General features: G+C 35.1%; 1 protein-coding gene across 1 annotated transcript in view; it reads left to right on the top strand.

Moving 5' to 3' along the window:
* Positions 1 to 2,354: 2,354 nt before the first annotated feature.
* LOC117121502 (atrial natriuretic peptide receptor 3-like) overlaps positions 2,355 to 16,948 on the top strand; it is a 19,219-nt gene continuing 4,625 nt past the window's right edge. The window contains exons 1-3 of the mRNA XM_033266708.1: positions 2,355 to 2,568; positions 13,536 to 14,355; positions 14,788 to 15,089. Of these exons, the coding sequence (XP_033122599.1) occupies positions 13,665 to 14,355; positions 14,788 to 15,089 (993 nt within the window). The 5' untranslated portion in view covers positions 2,355 to 2,568; positions 13,536 to 13,664. The remainder of the gene's footprint in view (positions 2,569 to 13,535; positions 14,356 to 14,787; positions 15,090 to 16,948) is intronic.

Below are 16,948 nucleotides of genomic sequence, written 5' to 3'. Positions count from 1 at the left end.
GAAATTATAGAAATTCTTAGAAAATCTACAGAATTTCTTTTTATAAAACATTGTTTTTACAGGAAAGGCTAAAGCTCAAAGAGTATTGATCAGGCATGCTGTTTGCAGAAGATGCTGCCTTGACTGCACAGTGTTGATGACTTGCGACCACGGGGAACCACATCAGCTAACCACGGTAACCGGCAGTGCATCAAGGAAGGTGTATTGGGGAGAAGAACCGTAAGAGCTGTGGGATGAAAAAGTATGCCCAGACAACAAAGGTTAACAGCTGCGCTACCGTCAGAAGTAGATTCGTAGACATCGCAGTACATACAAATGGGTAATGCGATGATATTACAGGTACAAGTAATACATTTTTTGCATCAATAGTTCACCCTGAATTCCAACCAACATGTTGATTAGCATTCCTGATGTTAGACAATATTCATATTGAAAAACGAAGATGTATATTATTTGTATTTGTTACACTCTACTAACAGCACCTCTTCCGACCATAGGTAACCTTCATACAACATTTACAACCATTGATTTTTGTTTGTTATACAGAAATTACTGCAAGTAAACGTATCCTCCATTATGCGTAACACCTGTGTTTGTACAAATATGTCGACGAGTCTCTTTTCCGCTGGATAATAATACTACTAGGTTGTATAACTTCTGATTACTTTTAAGTGGCATTCCATGTTTCAAAACCAACATCATATCTCATCGGCATGATGATCAGATCACGTCTTCCTTTAGAATAATAAATACGGAAATCTAATTAATATAGATTTGACTATATTTGCTTTTTTATCTTCGATTTATCAAGTATTATATTATGACGTGGTCAAATTTATAAGAGAATTTCATGGACAGTTGGATAATTTTCTAAAATGAATTTCATTATAGAAATCCCTCGTTCCTTTAATATATAGATTATGTATTGCACGCTCTGAACTTGATCAACCTGGTGTTTTTTTTCTGAGAATAAAAACATACATTATTTTGTAAGGAGAATGGTATGCAATTGATTAGCTATCAGTTTTTTTTAAGCACAGCAGACAGGCCTACAGATAAAAAAAAATAAGTCTTCATTATGCCATTTAAGAAGTGTGTATGTAACAACTAAAGGTCACAAATACTATACAAAAAAAAAAATTCACTATGATGGATGACAGCACCTCAACATTTATTTACCATTTGGTCCACTTTACTCCGTGCTGTGGCCAGTGATGCATCTAGGGGGTGGGGGCTAATTTCCCCACAAAAAGCTCGCTCTTCCCGTACGACACCCACCCACCCCCTCTCATTGGAAATGCTTGAAACAAAGAATCACGCTCAAGTAAAATTACCTCATATCACCTTATTTTGTGTGCTGGCGCCCGAGCCACGATTCCACACCCAAAATCAGCCCCACCACCTCCGACATTTCAAGAATCCTGATACGTTATTGGCTCTGGTGAACACTAATCATTTTGTTTCAAGTAGATTAATGAATTCACTTATAATTAGAAAATATTCGTGTCTCAAAATATTCAGTGCATACACTAACAGCGGATATCGCTTAACGTATCGTATACGGATTGGATTAAGACATTAACGTCCAATCAGAATTAGAATTTAAGAATGGTGTAACAATATCCACTGTCAAAAAAACTGTGCGAAGACGAATATTTTAATAAGATATTTTACTATCTGATTTGGTGAAGAAATTACCTTTTTCAGAAGACAGATCAGAAAGCATTAGGCCTTAATTCAGAAATCCCATTTTACCACAATGCTTCATTTTTAATAATAATAATAATAATAACAATAATAATAATAATAATAATAAATAATAATGATAAATAATAATAATAATTCTTTATTGGTCCTCATTCTAATTGGAAATCGGAAATTTGGGCTGGGCCCCTGAGGACCCAAGACTTAACTACAGCATAACGGACACATACAGATACAAACATCATCTCCAACCCGTCTAACTCTCACAAAAGCGATCAGAATCCAATTGAAACGCTCGTCAGATTTGAACCAGGGTCTTCAACACAAAAAGCGGGAACAATACCTCTCAGCCAATCTCTATAAGTCACTGTAGAGTTTCTGAGCATCGTACGTTTTTAGTGAAAATTTTGTTTCAAGGACACACCCTGGTTTTTTAAACAAATATTTTCAATAAAGAAATGTAAATAAAAATAATAGTCCAGATGTTATCTTTATTTGTTATAAATTTGAAACAATTTTGTAGCAAAAATGTCATTATCAAATATCGTGCTTCCATTGGTCGGATTAGCTCGCCATTGGAGGCGCTTCTGCACACCAGTAAGCTAACATTTGATAACTTACCGTAATATTATTAAGTGATCTGTCTGTAGAGTAGCACAACTGCGGTGTCTCTAATTGCGTATTGATTCGTTCTGAAGATGCGACCTATCAAAATTAATCATTTTGGTAGTAACCTCAGCTCATAATACCTGAATTGATCTTATCTTTCAAATGGTTGTATGAAACTGTATACAGAGTAATTAATTATAAGGACAGTTTACAGTCAAAGTGTCGTCTTGATGACACCTTCCACATCAGATAAATGTAAGTACTTTTGTTGAACGTTTTTGTGCTACATTAGTTTTATTTTTGCTAAACCATTGACAATACAATTTAATCGAATCAACTTTCACCATTGTAGTATTATCATAATCTATCATCAGCATTATCTCCCCATCGTCATTGTTACCATCATCTTCTTCATCAATATTTTCATCATCATCATTATCATTATCAACATCATCATCATAATCATCATCATCATTATCAGGTCTATACGGCTGAAGGTAAGCCGGTCTATGACTGGCGCTGTACATTTAAACTGTGGTGGACGGGAGGATTCGTCCTTAGTTCTATACCCCTCCCAACTTGTAGTTTTTAAGTTTATAGAGTATCGGCTTTACCCAACATAATAATAATTATAATAATAAACCTAATAATAACAATAACAATAATATAGTAGAATAGTATATATATAGGTCTAAAGACTGTACCTCATGAAAATACAGTTGATATATAGTGGTTAATGCAAGTATAAGTTATATATCACAACAGTACAATAATAAATAAATAGGCCTATAACAATAATAATAATAATAATAATAATAATAATAATAATAATAATAATAATAATAAAATAAATATATAAAAACTGTAACTTATGAAGAAAAAAAATACAATTGATGTAAACCACCGTTCCGCAACCTGTGGGTAGTGGAAACATTTAAATGGGGTCGCATAATCTCTTCAGATCGTGAAAAATCTACTTAATACGAACAAGGACAAACAAAATCAAATTACAGAAAACGAAAGTGCAGTTTACATTTGTAATACATTTGTTATCATAGTTTCATGTTAAATATATAGGCCTGCTATCAAAACATTTGTACTTCAGGTATGACAACTTGAAAGTGTTACTTTTGTTCCTTTCATTGTGTTTGGCTGTCAGCTGAAAATTATAACGACAAAACATTTTTCTCTTCAATTTAATGTGTCTATGTCTTCGATAGACCTAACCCATATTTCTGGCAGCAAATCTGTGAATTTGTGTAGGCCTATAGTATAATGTCTGTATATCATTCATTTTAAAAAATCTTATTGAAACATTTGATAACTTACGTACTTTGTTAAATGAGTAATTCAAAGTTATATTTTCATTTTTATGGGTTATAAATTGATTGTGTGGGTGATCTGTGAAGTATATTTTAATCGATTGCCAAGAGAATCAAGTGGGTTCTTCTGATACCCCTCTTGCGTATATAACGACGGACGTGATTTATTGACTCAATTTACTAAAACTAAAAAATAATAAACCGTATTCAATCATTTCACCATGAAATTCAGGTGAGAAATTTGGCTTCCGGTTTGATGGGTCACGTCTGAGTGTTTGACATATTAGGTCGTGGGCTAAAAATGTTAATAATAATAAGGTAAGAACTTATATAGCGCCATTTAAAAAACCGAAGTAATTATCAGTGGCGCTTCATGTTATTGTTGGAATAAGTGCGTTTTGAGTGATTTTTTAAATAAAGCAATTGATGTTGATTTTTTAATGTGAAGTGGTAGTGCGTTCCAGAGTGTGGCTGCAGCAAATGAAAATGATCTGTGTCCGAAGGCCTTGTGTTGGTGCGAGGGACAGAAATAAATTGAGATAAGATGAACGTAGGGAACGGTCAGGCACATATTTGGGAAGAAGTTGATTAATATATGCGGGTTGATTGAGAGTCAGTGACTTATAAGTCAGTAAAACGATTTTACTTGCGGAACGGGGATGAAATCTGTTTAGTGACAGTATAGATTATAAATCACAACAGTACAAAATACAAAGCAAGGAGGCAAAGCATAAGTTAAGTAAACATCAAACGGGGAAAACATGATTATCATTAACGTCAACATCGTTCTAGTTGTATTCGTCATCATAATCATCAATATTTCCATCATTCATTTCACCATGGTACATCCTCAGTAACATCATATTCACGACGTCTCCACAACGACCACCATTTTTTGTCATAAATTCTAGGGCCTACAATTGTTATTATTGGTTTTATTAACAGCATTTATAGTAATATCTGACTCCGTTGTTTGCATGATAGTGAAAGTATTACCTTTCGGAGTCTTGGTTTAAATCTGAGTGCGAGCTTTCGCTGAGATCCGCACCCAGAAGCCCACCTTTAACAGGACACAGCTATCTTCAGTGACCTGCTGTTATACGTGATTGTTCAACCATAGAACGGTCACAGAACCAGTAAGGTAGTTCCCTGAATGCTGCTGATACCAGTGGCAGCGCCAGGATTTCTCCGACGGTGGGGTCCAAGGTCCCCGACGGGGGGGGGGGCTGATGTCCCCGACGAGAAAAAAGTGGGCGTGGTCGGGCGTCGCTAAAAACCTTTCGCAAGTGGTCCAGGGGACGTAGCCCCCCGAAAATATGACAATTTAGGGGTTTCAAAGGCTTATTTTAATCGATTTTAGAGTCTATTAATAGGCCTATGTACATAATACATATATTTTTTAACAATCATCTAGATGTGTATAAGAGACAGCGACAAGGGGGGCTGTAGCCCTACCTAGCGCCCCCCCCCCACACCCTAGCTCTGCCACTGGTGACAACAGCGGAAGCTCGGACTCAGATTTAAACCAATAATCTGAAAGTACCGTAACATTTTCATTATCATTTGTTTTATTGTTACCCAGTTATTATTATTATTGAATCCAAATAAGTTAATCTCCCATTTTTTAATTTTTATTATTTTCATCATTATTATTATTGTTGTTGTTATTATCGTAACCTTCAAAGTCAGCATCTAATAATCATCATAATTAATCACCGTCATCACTATCATCATCATCTTGATCATCGTTGACATCATTATCATTATCACCATCGTCATTATCATTATCACCATTATCATCACCACCATTATTATCATTCTCATCATCATATTTTGAAATTGTCACCGAATTCTAAACTTTGTATTAAGTCGAGCTGACAAGAGACTTAGAACATCATCATAAACATCAATATCTCCAAAATGAGCCTAGGCCAGATTAATCAGCATTCCAATAATAAATAGCTTCACTGTTTGAAATTCTTTACTCCCCAGGATAATTAAAGGCAAATGCCACTAGCATTTTCTGAAAATTAAGTATTTCTCTGATCGAAAATAACAAAAACTCAAAAACCTGGATCCCATTCCGAATGGTTCAATTGGATGAGCATAATTACAGAATACCAAGGTTTGATTTAATTCCTAGGGAGAAAATGTTTAATTCTATCTAGGCCTATCGTTATATTTATCATAATTTATGAATCCATAAATATCGATCCATTAATCATTCTTGCAACATTTCTTTACCCTTGATATTTAACAACTAATTAAAGCTCTCCAGAATACTACTATCTAAACTTGGTATGGATCAGTCCTGATCTCAATTAACCAAAGCCTAGACCTTCAACCTCGCCAAGAAAAATCAGCATTCCGATGATAACTTCACAATTGGAAATTCTTTATTCCCTAGGATAATTAAAGGAAAATTTTACCAATATTTTCTTAAAATTAATTATTTCCTTGATCGAAAATAACAAAAACTCAAAAACCTGCAACCCATTCCAAGTGGTTCAATTGGATGAGCATAATTACAGAATATCCAAGATTTTGGTTCTAATCCTATAGAAATGCTTATTTCTATCTATCTTTGTTAAGCATAATTATTTTTATAAATATCCATCCTTTATAATAATCATTTACTTCTGACAACAATTCTTAATATCAATTAACCAGGAGCCTAGACCTTCAACCCGACCCAGAACAATCACCATTCCGATAATAAATAATCTTTACAATTGAAAATTCCTTATTCCCTAGGATAATTAAAGGAAAATGTCACCGAGCTTTTTAAAAAAAAAATTAAGTTACCTCATTTCTTCGATTTCAATAAAATCTTTTCGCTTAGACCACATCATTCATTACCTCCCAATTATTGATCCTAGTGGTTCAATGGATAGAGAACATTAAGGAATATCGATATTTCGTTTCAAATCTTATGTAGAAAATATTTCATTCGGGTTTAATATTATTGAGCATTATTATTGTCATAGACTAATATCTCTAAGAGATAATAACATCAATCACAACACTCGGAAATATCACAAAACGTATCAATATTTGTGCTAAATTACCGTATAGTATTAGGAAACATCAGAAGCAGGGCCGACCGAAGTGAGTTTTGGACGGATAACATTAAGATTTGGACAGGGATCAATAATTAGGAGCTGATAAATGGTATGGTCTGGGAGAGAACTATATAACGAAGGCTTTATCGTGATTTTATGCAAATGTCACAGAAAACGTTTAATGATAAATTATTATCATCATCTTCTTCCTCATCATTGCTATAGCAGTTTCACTGAATAAACAGTATATTTATTGATGGGACCTGATGACAGTATTGATGTCTCCATATGGATATCAGTATCTACTGAATTATTCTATGACGAAGATATAATTGTGTAATTGTAAATCGTCCTTTCATTTTCGCCAGATGATTGTCTGATATATCAAGTTTTAAATACCAATGTTTCAGTTAATACTGACAAGTGTTTTACTCGACATGTGTCTTGGTTTTAGTTAATTTGGTGCCCGCAGGTCTCAAAAGCTAATATGATCAGAGAAGAATTCACATGTAACTGGAAGCGGTGAGTGACAATACGATAACGATAAAGTTTAAAATGTAATGCTCGATAGTTTTAAGATACCTCGTACCTGCATCACTTGGTGTGTTCATAATAATGTTGTGATGTATTTTATTGTCAATATGCAAATTCGGATGCAATAATCCTTATAAAAATGTCTTGTTATTTGCAGTGTCATTTATGTTAATTTTGTACATTATATTTTTTTAAAACTTTTTTAAAAGTTTTTGTGTTCCGGTTTTTCTTTTTCCACTTTCTATTTTCAAAGTGCCTTAAACACTTCTTTAAGATGGATATGAGCGCTATACAAATTATATTAAATATTATTTATTAATGTCCTTCGTTACAAACATGGTATAAAAAGTGTTCATTCACTAGTGGAACAATTGTAAATGAATAAAGTATCATTTCAAAGTCACACTTCAAATTCAAAATGAAATTGAACATCGATGTATGTTCATATATTATTAATTCGAGATGAGAACTTAATCCTCAATATGTTATGCATAACAATTTCTTATAGAAGATACGGTATTCATAAGCACGTTCACAAAATCTTCACGTCCTTTACAGTATCTGCCGGTAGGTTTCAGCCTAGAAAAATAGGCCTATATGTATCATGGTACAATATATGTATAAAATCGATTAAAACTACTAAAAATATCCAGAATGTGCAATCATTGCGGGTTGCGCCTCTGGGCCTTCAGTGACAATATACGGCCTCATCCTTAAACAGTGGATGGGGACACCATCTTTCAAAAAAAAAAAAAAAACATTCCCACTCTGTATGCTCTTTATCTGGGGTGGCCTTATACTCAACCAAACCCCAGGAATGTCAAATAGACTCCTCTCTGCTCTACCTCTGTATCATCGTGATGATCATCAATATAATGGTTAGCGTTAGCATTATATAATGAATAGCATAGAGTACTACAGTGTTACGTCACAATACCACGTGATACTACTCCGTTGCTATCGTTGCTAAAAACGTTCAACCGGACGCCATTTTCTTTACTGACAAAACATTGATCCCAAATTCTAACGTAATTATTAAGATGTTGTATCTTACTTTTTCTTTGTAAATTTTAATTGATGATTAAATGTGTGTTCAATAACTAATATAATGCGAGCTTTTGTGTTTTTAGTACATTTTGATGGTAAAATATTAGATTTTAAAATGCCTATTCCAGAAAGCCTATAAAGTCATTCAGGCGTAATGAACGGTAACTAACGTCCGTTGACAACAGAGAGCGCCACCTGGTGTCGTGACGACACGACTGTAGTATTCTATAGTAAAAAGTAAATATGAAATCTTTGTCGAGCCATAGACAGGACTCAGGACTAATAAGCTGGTGCTTATCCCCAGTTTCAAGCGTTAAGCGGATAAGAGCGTGATGCTCCCCCTGGGCTGGACGCTGGTCCACCGCGGGTTAATCCCAGCAATTTTCTGGTACCCTTAATTACAGCTAGCTGGGTATGACTGAAGCAATGTATTTGGGCTCAAGGATACAAGCGAAATGCACAGCGAGGGATTGAAACCCCTCCCCTAATGATTAGCATAATCATCATCATCGTATTCATTATATAATAATAATCATCATGCCTCTTGTCATCCACATCCTCCTCCTCTTTACTCCCTTTTCCCCTCTTCTTCTTCACCACTACCACTACCACCACCACCACCAGTTTTATCTCATTAAAGTTCACGATACTTGAAACACAATAACTTACAGGCTAGGCATATTAATATTATAATAATTTTATTACATGCAGCGCAGTTTGTTGACAGCCCTATTTCCCGGAGGCGAAGGCACACTATCGAATATAACTAATCGCCTCTTTATCATTATACATCTGTAAATGCACAAGTGTACATAAGTCCATACAAACCCGTTGCTAGGCAAAGGCAAGCTTCTCAAAAACACAAAAGTATGGCCTAACAAGTGACGGTAATAGATATTATCCGGCAGTGCGTAGTCGGGTGTGCAGACAAATACGGAGGTTCCGATTTGTGTTTATTGAGACGAGGTTAAGGCATTGTACATAATGACATCATATAAAAAACTGTGCATGTTTTCGTTCTTCCTCTGAATAACGGGTGGGGTCAGAATCTATTTCGTCACGTATATAGAAGGTGAGGACAATAGCGACAGTCACCTAGAAGTGAATTCGTCGTCGAACAATCTACATGCAGGAATGGTTATTAGGAAAAAAATGCAATAGGCCTCGATGATGTAATAATGAGTCTGCTTGATGCTCAATTATTAAATAATCTATTCTTATTCAATCTTAAAAACGAATTTAATCATTGAGTTGTACAATAATCGCTTGAAATTTGATTATACATTTACTGTGTGATTTAGTCTTCGTTTATTTCATTGACTGAATGACATGTTAGGTTTTTCGCTGTTTATAGACCTCCTATGCGAGCTTGAATGTGAATAAAATTTGTTCGAAAAAAATTACAATAAATATAGCGGTAACGTTAATATTTATGAAAAACAGAAACTGAAGCTTTCTTTCGCGTACAAGTTTCATGCGTTCATGTTCAACACATATTCATTTGACAAGGTTATCTTTACGGCAGGCCGTAGAAAGTTTCCAGCCGGTTCGGTTATGGTCGGACCAATATTAATTATCAATTTCGTTTGTATGCCAAATTTGATCCAACATCGGTAGAAATTGATAGGAATATTAACAACGAACCAATAAATTATTATTATTTTTTTTTTTATTAATCTTGATTGATTTCTTTATCCGATGCCTTATTAAGTGCAGAAGATAAGCCTAGTTTTTGTATTTGTCTGGAGTCATTAGTAGTGCATCAATTATCTTATCTTATTAAGTTGTCTACATAATAACATTCAATGTATTGCCTTCGTCATTTTCTACAATCTGATTATATTTGCACTTTTTGGCGTTGATTCGGCGAGTATTAGATTTCATTGCATTTCATTTATCTCAATGGTACAATTAGACAGATACAAGGCAGACACATAAGTACAAGAAAAATGGCGGGGAAGGTGAACATCAATGGAGGAAAGGATTCCCAAAAAACTAAATCACTATCTGGATAGATTTGGGTAGATTTATTTGGTGTGAACTCCAAGGTTAACCCACGAATGTCTGGAGAAGACTTATTTCTAGTGAGGTCTTTCTGGTGGTGGTTGGGCAGTACACCGGGAGACAATCCCCTACTATTTTCTGAAGAGTGAACTGCTTTCTTTAACGTGCACATGGCCCATTTGTACACGGGACCAACGGCTTAAAAACACAGCTTTTATTACACTCAAACACTCAGATTGAAATTCTCTTTTTAACACATTTCTTAATCTTCTTTAGCCTTGAAAACTTGTTCCAAGATTGCAACTGTACTCACCGACAAATATCTAAACAATTGCCTTCAAAATATTGTCCAAAGACGGTTATAAATTGTTCTTAATCTCAAGTAGGTTTGCTGAATTAAACGAACACCGTCACTAGTAAATTTTAAATTAAAAGTTAAATTACAGGACCGTGTAAAGCTTAGTCACAAAGTATCTGTATGCACATTACTTATGTTTATTTATCTGGTTTAAACAAAAATTTAATAACATTGAATAAAGGACCCCCTCCCCCCGTCGGGGAGAGCTGCCCCCCCTCCCCATCGGGGAGAAAAAGCACAATTCGTCGGGGAGAAAAAAAAATTATATGTACAGTATTTTCTACATATTAGTAGACTATAAATCAATTAAATAAGCCTTTGAAACCCCTAAATTGTCAGAATTTTCGGGGGCTTCGCCCCCAGGACCACTTTCGAGACCTTTTAATCGAAGCTCGACCACGCCCACTTTGCTTTCGTCGGGGAAATCTGACCCTCGTCGGGGCATCGGCCCCCTCGTCGGGGACCTCGGCCCCCCAGTCGGGCAAATCCTGGCGCCACCCCTGCATCATCATCATCACCATCATCGTCATCATCATCATTAGTATTGCACTTACCCTATGGTATGTGGAGTAGAGATTAGTTTCGATTTAAAAGAAGAACAGTATGACTACTAAAAGAAGATAGGCTGCATGGATTTGAAAGCAGTTTTATATCATTTTTTTTAGTAACATAAGAATAATTAATCACACACATGAAATAATCACTTGAATTGTATAAGGTTTTTAAATAACAATAAGTCTCGAGTGGTGTTTTTGCTTTTGGCAAGTCTTATCCGATTACCTTATAAGCAGTTTTAATTATTTAGTCAATTCTTGGTTTTATGACCATGGAGATACACACCTCGACAGATCCAAAAGGTGGTATTTGCTAATAGAACACTAATAATCAAGTGCCGATCCAGCTTTTTGTGAAAGGGTGGAGACGCATTGTTATTACTGTATTTCGAAAGCCTATCCTATCATAGCCTAGCCTGGTTTCGATAGAGCCGTTGAGACGATGCCCTTCTACTGCACGGCATGCAATTGATTTTCAACTTTTATTTCAATTTATCCACTCACATATGCAAAACATAGTGTAAAGAGTGGCAAGATGAAAACTAGAAGTGACAATTCTTTTGAAATTGTGTTTCTCCCGCGAGACGTTAAAGGGATAAATGATTTAATTAAATCACTCAAGGCTCCATTTAAAGTAACATTTTATTTTAACGCTAGTGAAAGTTTAGAGGCTGTTCGAATTCTATATGTTTATAATATCTAGATTTTGCGACCGTAGTAACATTTAGTTTATTTGTCACTTGGTTATGTTATAGAAAAGCAAATAAAAGGAGGATATTTAAAAAACAAGTTTTAAGGCACGCTCAAGTCTTCAGAATACTCTCTGTTTCCCAGCTCAACCTCCAACTGGACACATGAGCATCAGTTTTGTTTATTTTACCATGCCTTAAAAATTCACTCTCTAAATAATAATGATAATAATAATAATAATAATAATAATAATAATAATATTAAACGATAGGCCCATTCCTCAATTCCTCTCTATAACGACCAATAACACTGATAATACTTTTCCGTTTAAACATTTGAGAAAATTCTGAAAAAATGGAAAGAAGTAAATAAAGTAAAGATATCGTCAGAAGAAGCGCTACTATAAATGGGACAAACTTTCATTGGTTTCAATACAGATATCAGCACAGAATTATAGCAACAAGAATTAATACTCCTACAATAGACATCTATAGAGATGACACCTGTACTTTTCTGTCATGAATATGGCGAATCGATTCAGCATCTGTTTCTGAAATATAAACATGTCAAAACTACATAAAAAGGATAATAAAAAGGATAATTAAGGAAACATTTAATGTTTAATGAGTCTTTGATATTAAGGCTGTTGGTGAAGAAAGATACTTACCACATGACTCATGTTAGCTCAATTGTAATATATTTAAAATATGGTAGTTATATATACATGTAGCAATAACAGTACATGGAGCTTTCGATTGAAAACTGGAACGAGGACGAAGCCCATTAGGCCTAGTCTGTCCGGAAGCAAATATATAAACAACACAAAAACAGTAGCGTAACGTTTCTATGTAGTTTAATGTTTAAAATACTGTAGTAAATATGTACAAAGTGCAGCCCAAGTCCCACATGACTGGTATTACACTCACTAGGGTACATGAAAACGTATGAATTACAACCCAAGTCCCATTTGACTGGAGTTACACTTACTTAGGTGTCCAAGTGTCACCTGACTTCTTTATCACAAAGCATACTAGAATAAGCCTCACATTATTATCATCATAATTATTATCTATATCCTAATTTTAACGACTTCCCTTCCACTCCCCAAACAAGTTATCTTTTTATTTACACACTAGTCCGAGCCACTTCCAATATCGTCACTACAATTTACATGCAACGCTAAAAATTGAAAAAGAAGTTTCGAAAGCAGGGCCTACCACTGAAATGACAACTCTTTATCATCTATGCATTTGTCAGATTTATCCCATGAATTTGTCATTATGGACCATTTAATAATTGACCATGTATACATAAATGAATTGCTCTATTGGGCCCCCGTTGGGGAGAGCCGACCCACCCCCTCCTACCCATTGGAGAAAACCAAAATTCGTCGGAGAGAAAAAAAAATTGTATGTGTATTTTCTACATATTATTAAACTCCAACATCGATTAAACAAGCCTTTGAAACCTCTAAATTGTCATATCTTTTCTCACCCAGTCGGGCATATCCTGGCGCCACCATTGTTCCAGACTGACTAATGGGCTTTGTCATACACTCATTTAATTTCAGTTCATTTATTATTATTTAACAATATTTTTAATGCTATTTGCTTTAAAGTCAATAACAACTTCAATTTTGTAATTTTCACAGGAAAGTCATCCTTTCAAGTTAATTATTTCTACCGGATTGAAGATTTTTGAAGCTAAAGACAATGACGTCAAGATAAAAACGAAATTTTGTTTTCAATTCCTAAGGTTTTATTTAAAGGAACGCAAAAATATGATTCGATTTATTTTCGTTATTTCGTTAATCGATCTGGTTTTAGGGGGTGCTGGACTGTATGGAGAAACCTTTGATGTCGTACTTGGAGTCTTGTTGCCGTATACTGGTAGCTGGCCAATCGGTCCAAAAATAGCTAGCGCAGCTGCCATAGCCGTAGACGACATTCAAAAAGACAAATCACTTTTACAAAATCGATCCATTGGCTTTATTTGGAATGATACACACTGTGACGCGGGTGATGGACTATACGAAGTGGTTGATTTCTGGTCACACGAGTCAGTTCTTCATCTTCATGGTTTTATCGGTGGAGGCTGTGACAGTGTTTGCGAACCCACGGGTCTACTGTCAGCGGCTTGGAATCTTCCTATGATTTCATGGGGCTGTACGTCGACATCTTTGTCTAATAAACTTGAGTATCCTACATTTGTTCGTACTGTTGGTCCTTACTACAAGGCCGCACCAATGATCGTAGAGATTTTCCATCGTTTTGATTGGTCGAGAGCTGCCATACTCTGCTCCAGTGAACATGTTTGGCAATTAACTTCATCAGAGGTGCGAAATCATTTGGAAGATGCTGGCGTGTTTATTTCACAGTACGTTAGTTTTGATCCTGGGACAGAATCTTCTGTGATTGGAGAAGATGATCCTCATTTTATCTCATTGAAAAAAACAATAGATGAAGCTAGAAGTAAGAGGCTTAATATTATCCTTATTAATATACTGGAAACAATGTACACTTGCCATTAAATCAATAATTTAACTTACTACAAATATAATGCTATTCTTTATTTCCTCCACCTTCTCTTCCTACGTCTTCTTCTACTACTACTACTACTACTACTACCACCACCACCACCACTACCACTACCACCACCACCACCACTACCACTACTCGCTGCTACTACTATTACTACTAATGGTGCTAGACTAATTTATACTACATCTTTTATAATAGGCCTACCTCAAGAAGAAAACAAGCAATTATGAATGCAGGTAGAACTGTATAGCCATGAGGGCGAGGGCCGTCTAGGGCCCTAGTCGTGGCTCAGGGCCGTTGGGCTCCGAAAACAGTAGCTCAGTTAAAATTCAAACAAGTATTATAACATGATCTTCATTACAGTTATCTTAATATTTGCATACGGAGGGGATGTTCGTGATATAATGCTATACGCATTTGATCTTGGCATGATCGACGGTGACTACATCTTTTTCACCGTCGATTTATTCGACTACGCATACGTAGGAAACAACACTTGGATGGGAGATGACGGCAGGGATGATGACGCCCTCTTGGCGTTTGGCAGTATCTTCAATATACACATACTGGAGCCAAGTACACAGGAGTATAAGAATTTTACGACTGAGGTCCGAAGAAGGATGGGTACTGCTCCGTTTTATGACCCTCTGGACGCGAAATTTAAGGTAAAAATGTCTGCAGAGTCTGGTCAGTGAAGCGCCACCTTGGTTGTATGCGTTTGATTACAACAATATAATTATTATTATTATTATTATTATTATTATTATTATTATTATTATTATTACTGTTAATTATTGTTATTAACTATATTCTTGTCCCATTTGGTTATGTATTTGTCGCTTTTCTATTGAAAAAAATAAGAACCTACAGTACTTATTGGCAAGACGTATTTTAAAGCACCTAGAAATATCGCAAAAGAAGCCCTTTATGGCGAACTTTGATTGCAGTCACTTGCCTCACTTCAAAATTATTATAGAGTATCATACTATCGCCGTGTTCTAAATAGTCCAGGTGGCCAAATTTATTACTAAAAGCAATCAAAGCAATTGATGGTAATTTGAAATGACAATGGCTTAGTAACATTAAACAATGTCTTCTTAATTGTGATTTACATAATATGTACGTAAACAACATCATATCAAACCAGATGGCCTGGTTGAATGATTTTAAAATACAAATTAAATGTAACGATAATAAGAGCTGGTTCGAACGAGCCAAACTTAAAAAGTCCTTAACCAATTACAGACAATATAAAGGCGAACCAAAATTTGAGAAGTATGTATTATACTAATTTTAAGGGGCAAACCAAAAAATTAAAGCACGTACAAACTGCCTTGATTTAGAAGTCCTTAAAGAATCATGGCATGTTGAAGGTAGCAGATCACTTCCTCTTTGAATGTTCTAAATTAAAATCAATCATAGACTTAATAATTCTATGAAATGGAAAGAGATGTACGTAACAATGACTTAAACATTCACTGGACTAACTTCATTTATGGTTCTAATGATTTAAACATCATATATTTTTAGATGTCTGATATAGATGAAAATCTTTCAATCATCTTAGATAAGTATTGTAACAAGAAATATTTCCTATAAAAAAAAAACGCCACAACATCTTGACCTTATTCAATTCTTCCATTTGGATTTTCATTGTACTATTTCGGCATTAATTTTGATTAATTAATTTTATTATTTATTTCTATATTTAAGATTATTTTTGTTCACAGTTGTTGACTGACCAGGGTGTGTGGTAAGTCAATAATTACGTCGATAACTTCAGAGGCTTCATCATCAGCTATTGTCGGTCCACTGCCGGACAAATGTCTCATGATATCGACGCCAAATCAATCTTTCTCTCTTGTTGTGTTGCACCATTTCACTCTTCCCCAATAAATATCGATCTCATCACTTAATCTTTTACGTTGTTTTCCCTTTTTCGTTTTGCCATCCATAGAGTCTGTTACTTTTTTTTTTTAAAGAGACTTGATACTTAACTACAATTTATTTATATGCCTTGAAAATACTTGCACCTATGGCTTAGCATAATGTGGGTTTGCTTTGTACTCCTGCTGACTACAAGTTCAACAACCAGAATGAAAACCACTGAGCCAAACCGCATTTTTTACCATTATTGTTATTAATATTAATAATAATAATATTATTTTATTTATTTGTATTCATCCCCCTCCCCCACTAGCTTGGCTAGGCCCTTCTACTATTGCCGCCAGTGTGTGGCTATTTTTATGGGTCGATAAAGCATGGGTACCGTACGATATCTCGATAATAGTTAACTCTAACACTCTTCAGCGTACGGCACCGTATTTTTCGACACAATGTGGAATTCCTTGGCTCTACTACTTGGCTAGTAGTAAGCCCTAGGTTGTGTCATCAGTTTCTGTGTTTTTTTTTATGGGAATGGCAATGCATAGGCCTACTACATACGTAGGTACGACAATAGAGCCTAATAAACCCTTTTTTGCGATAATTTAATTACAATTTCCCCTTGCGAACACTTATGAAC

This window comes from Anneissia japonica, unplaced genomic scaffold (genome assembly GCF_011630105.1).
Source record: "Anneissia japonica isolate Jap-2015-1 unplaced genomic scaffold, ASM1163010v1 scaffold287963_len587249_cov193, whole genome shotgun sequence".
Taxonomy (NCBI): Eukaryota; Metazoa; Echinodermata; class Crinoidea; order Comatulida; family Comatulidae; genus Anneissia; species Anneissia japonica.
Note: the sequence above shows the minus strand (reverse complement) of the source record. Positions and strands in the feature narration are given on the sequence as shown.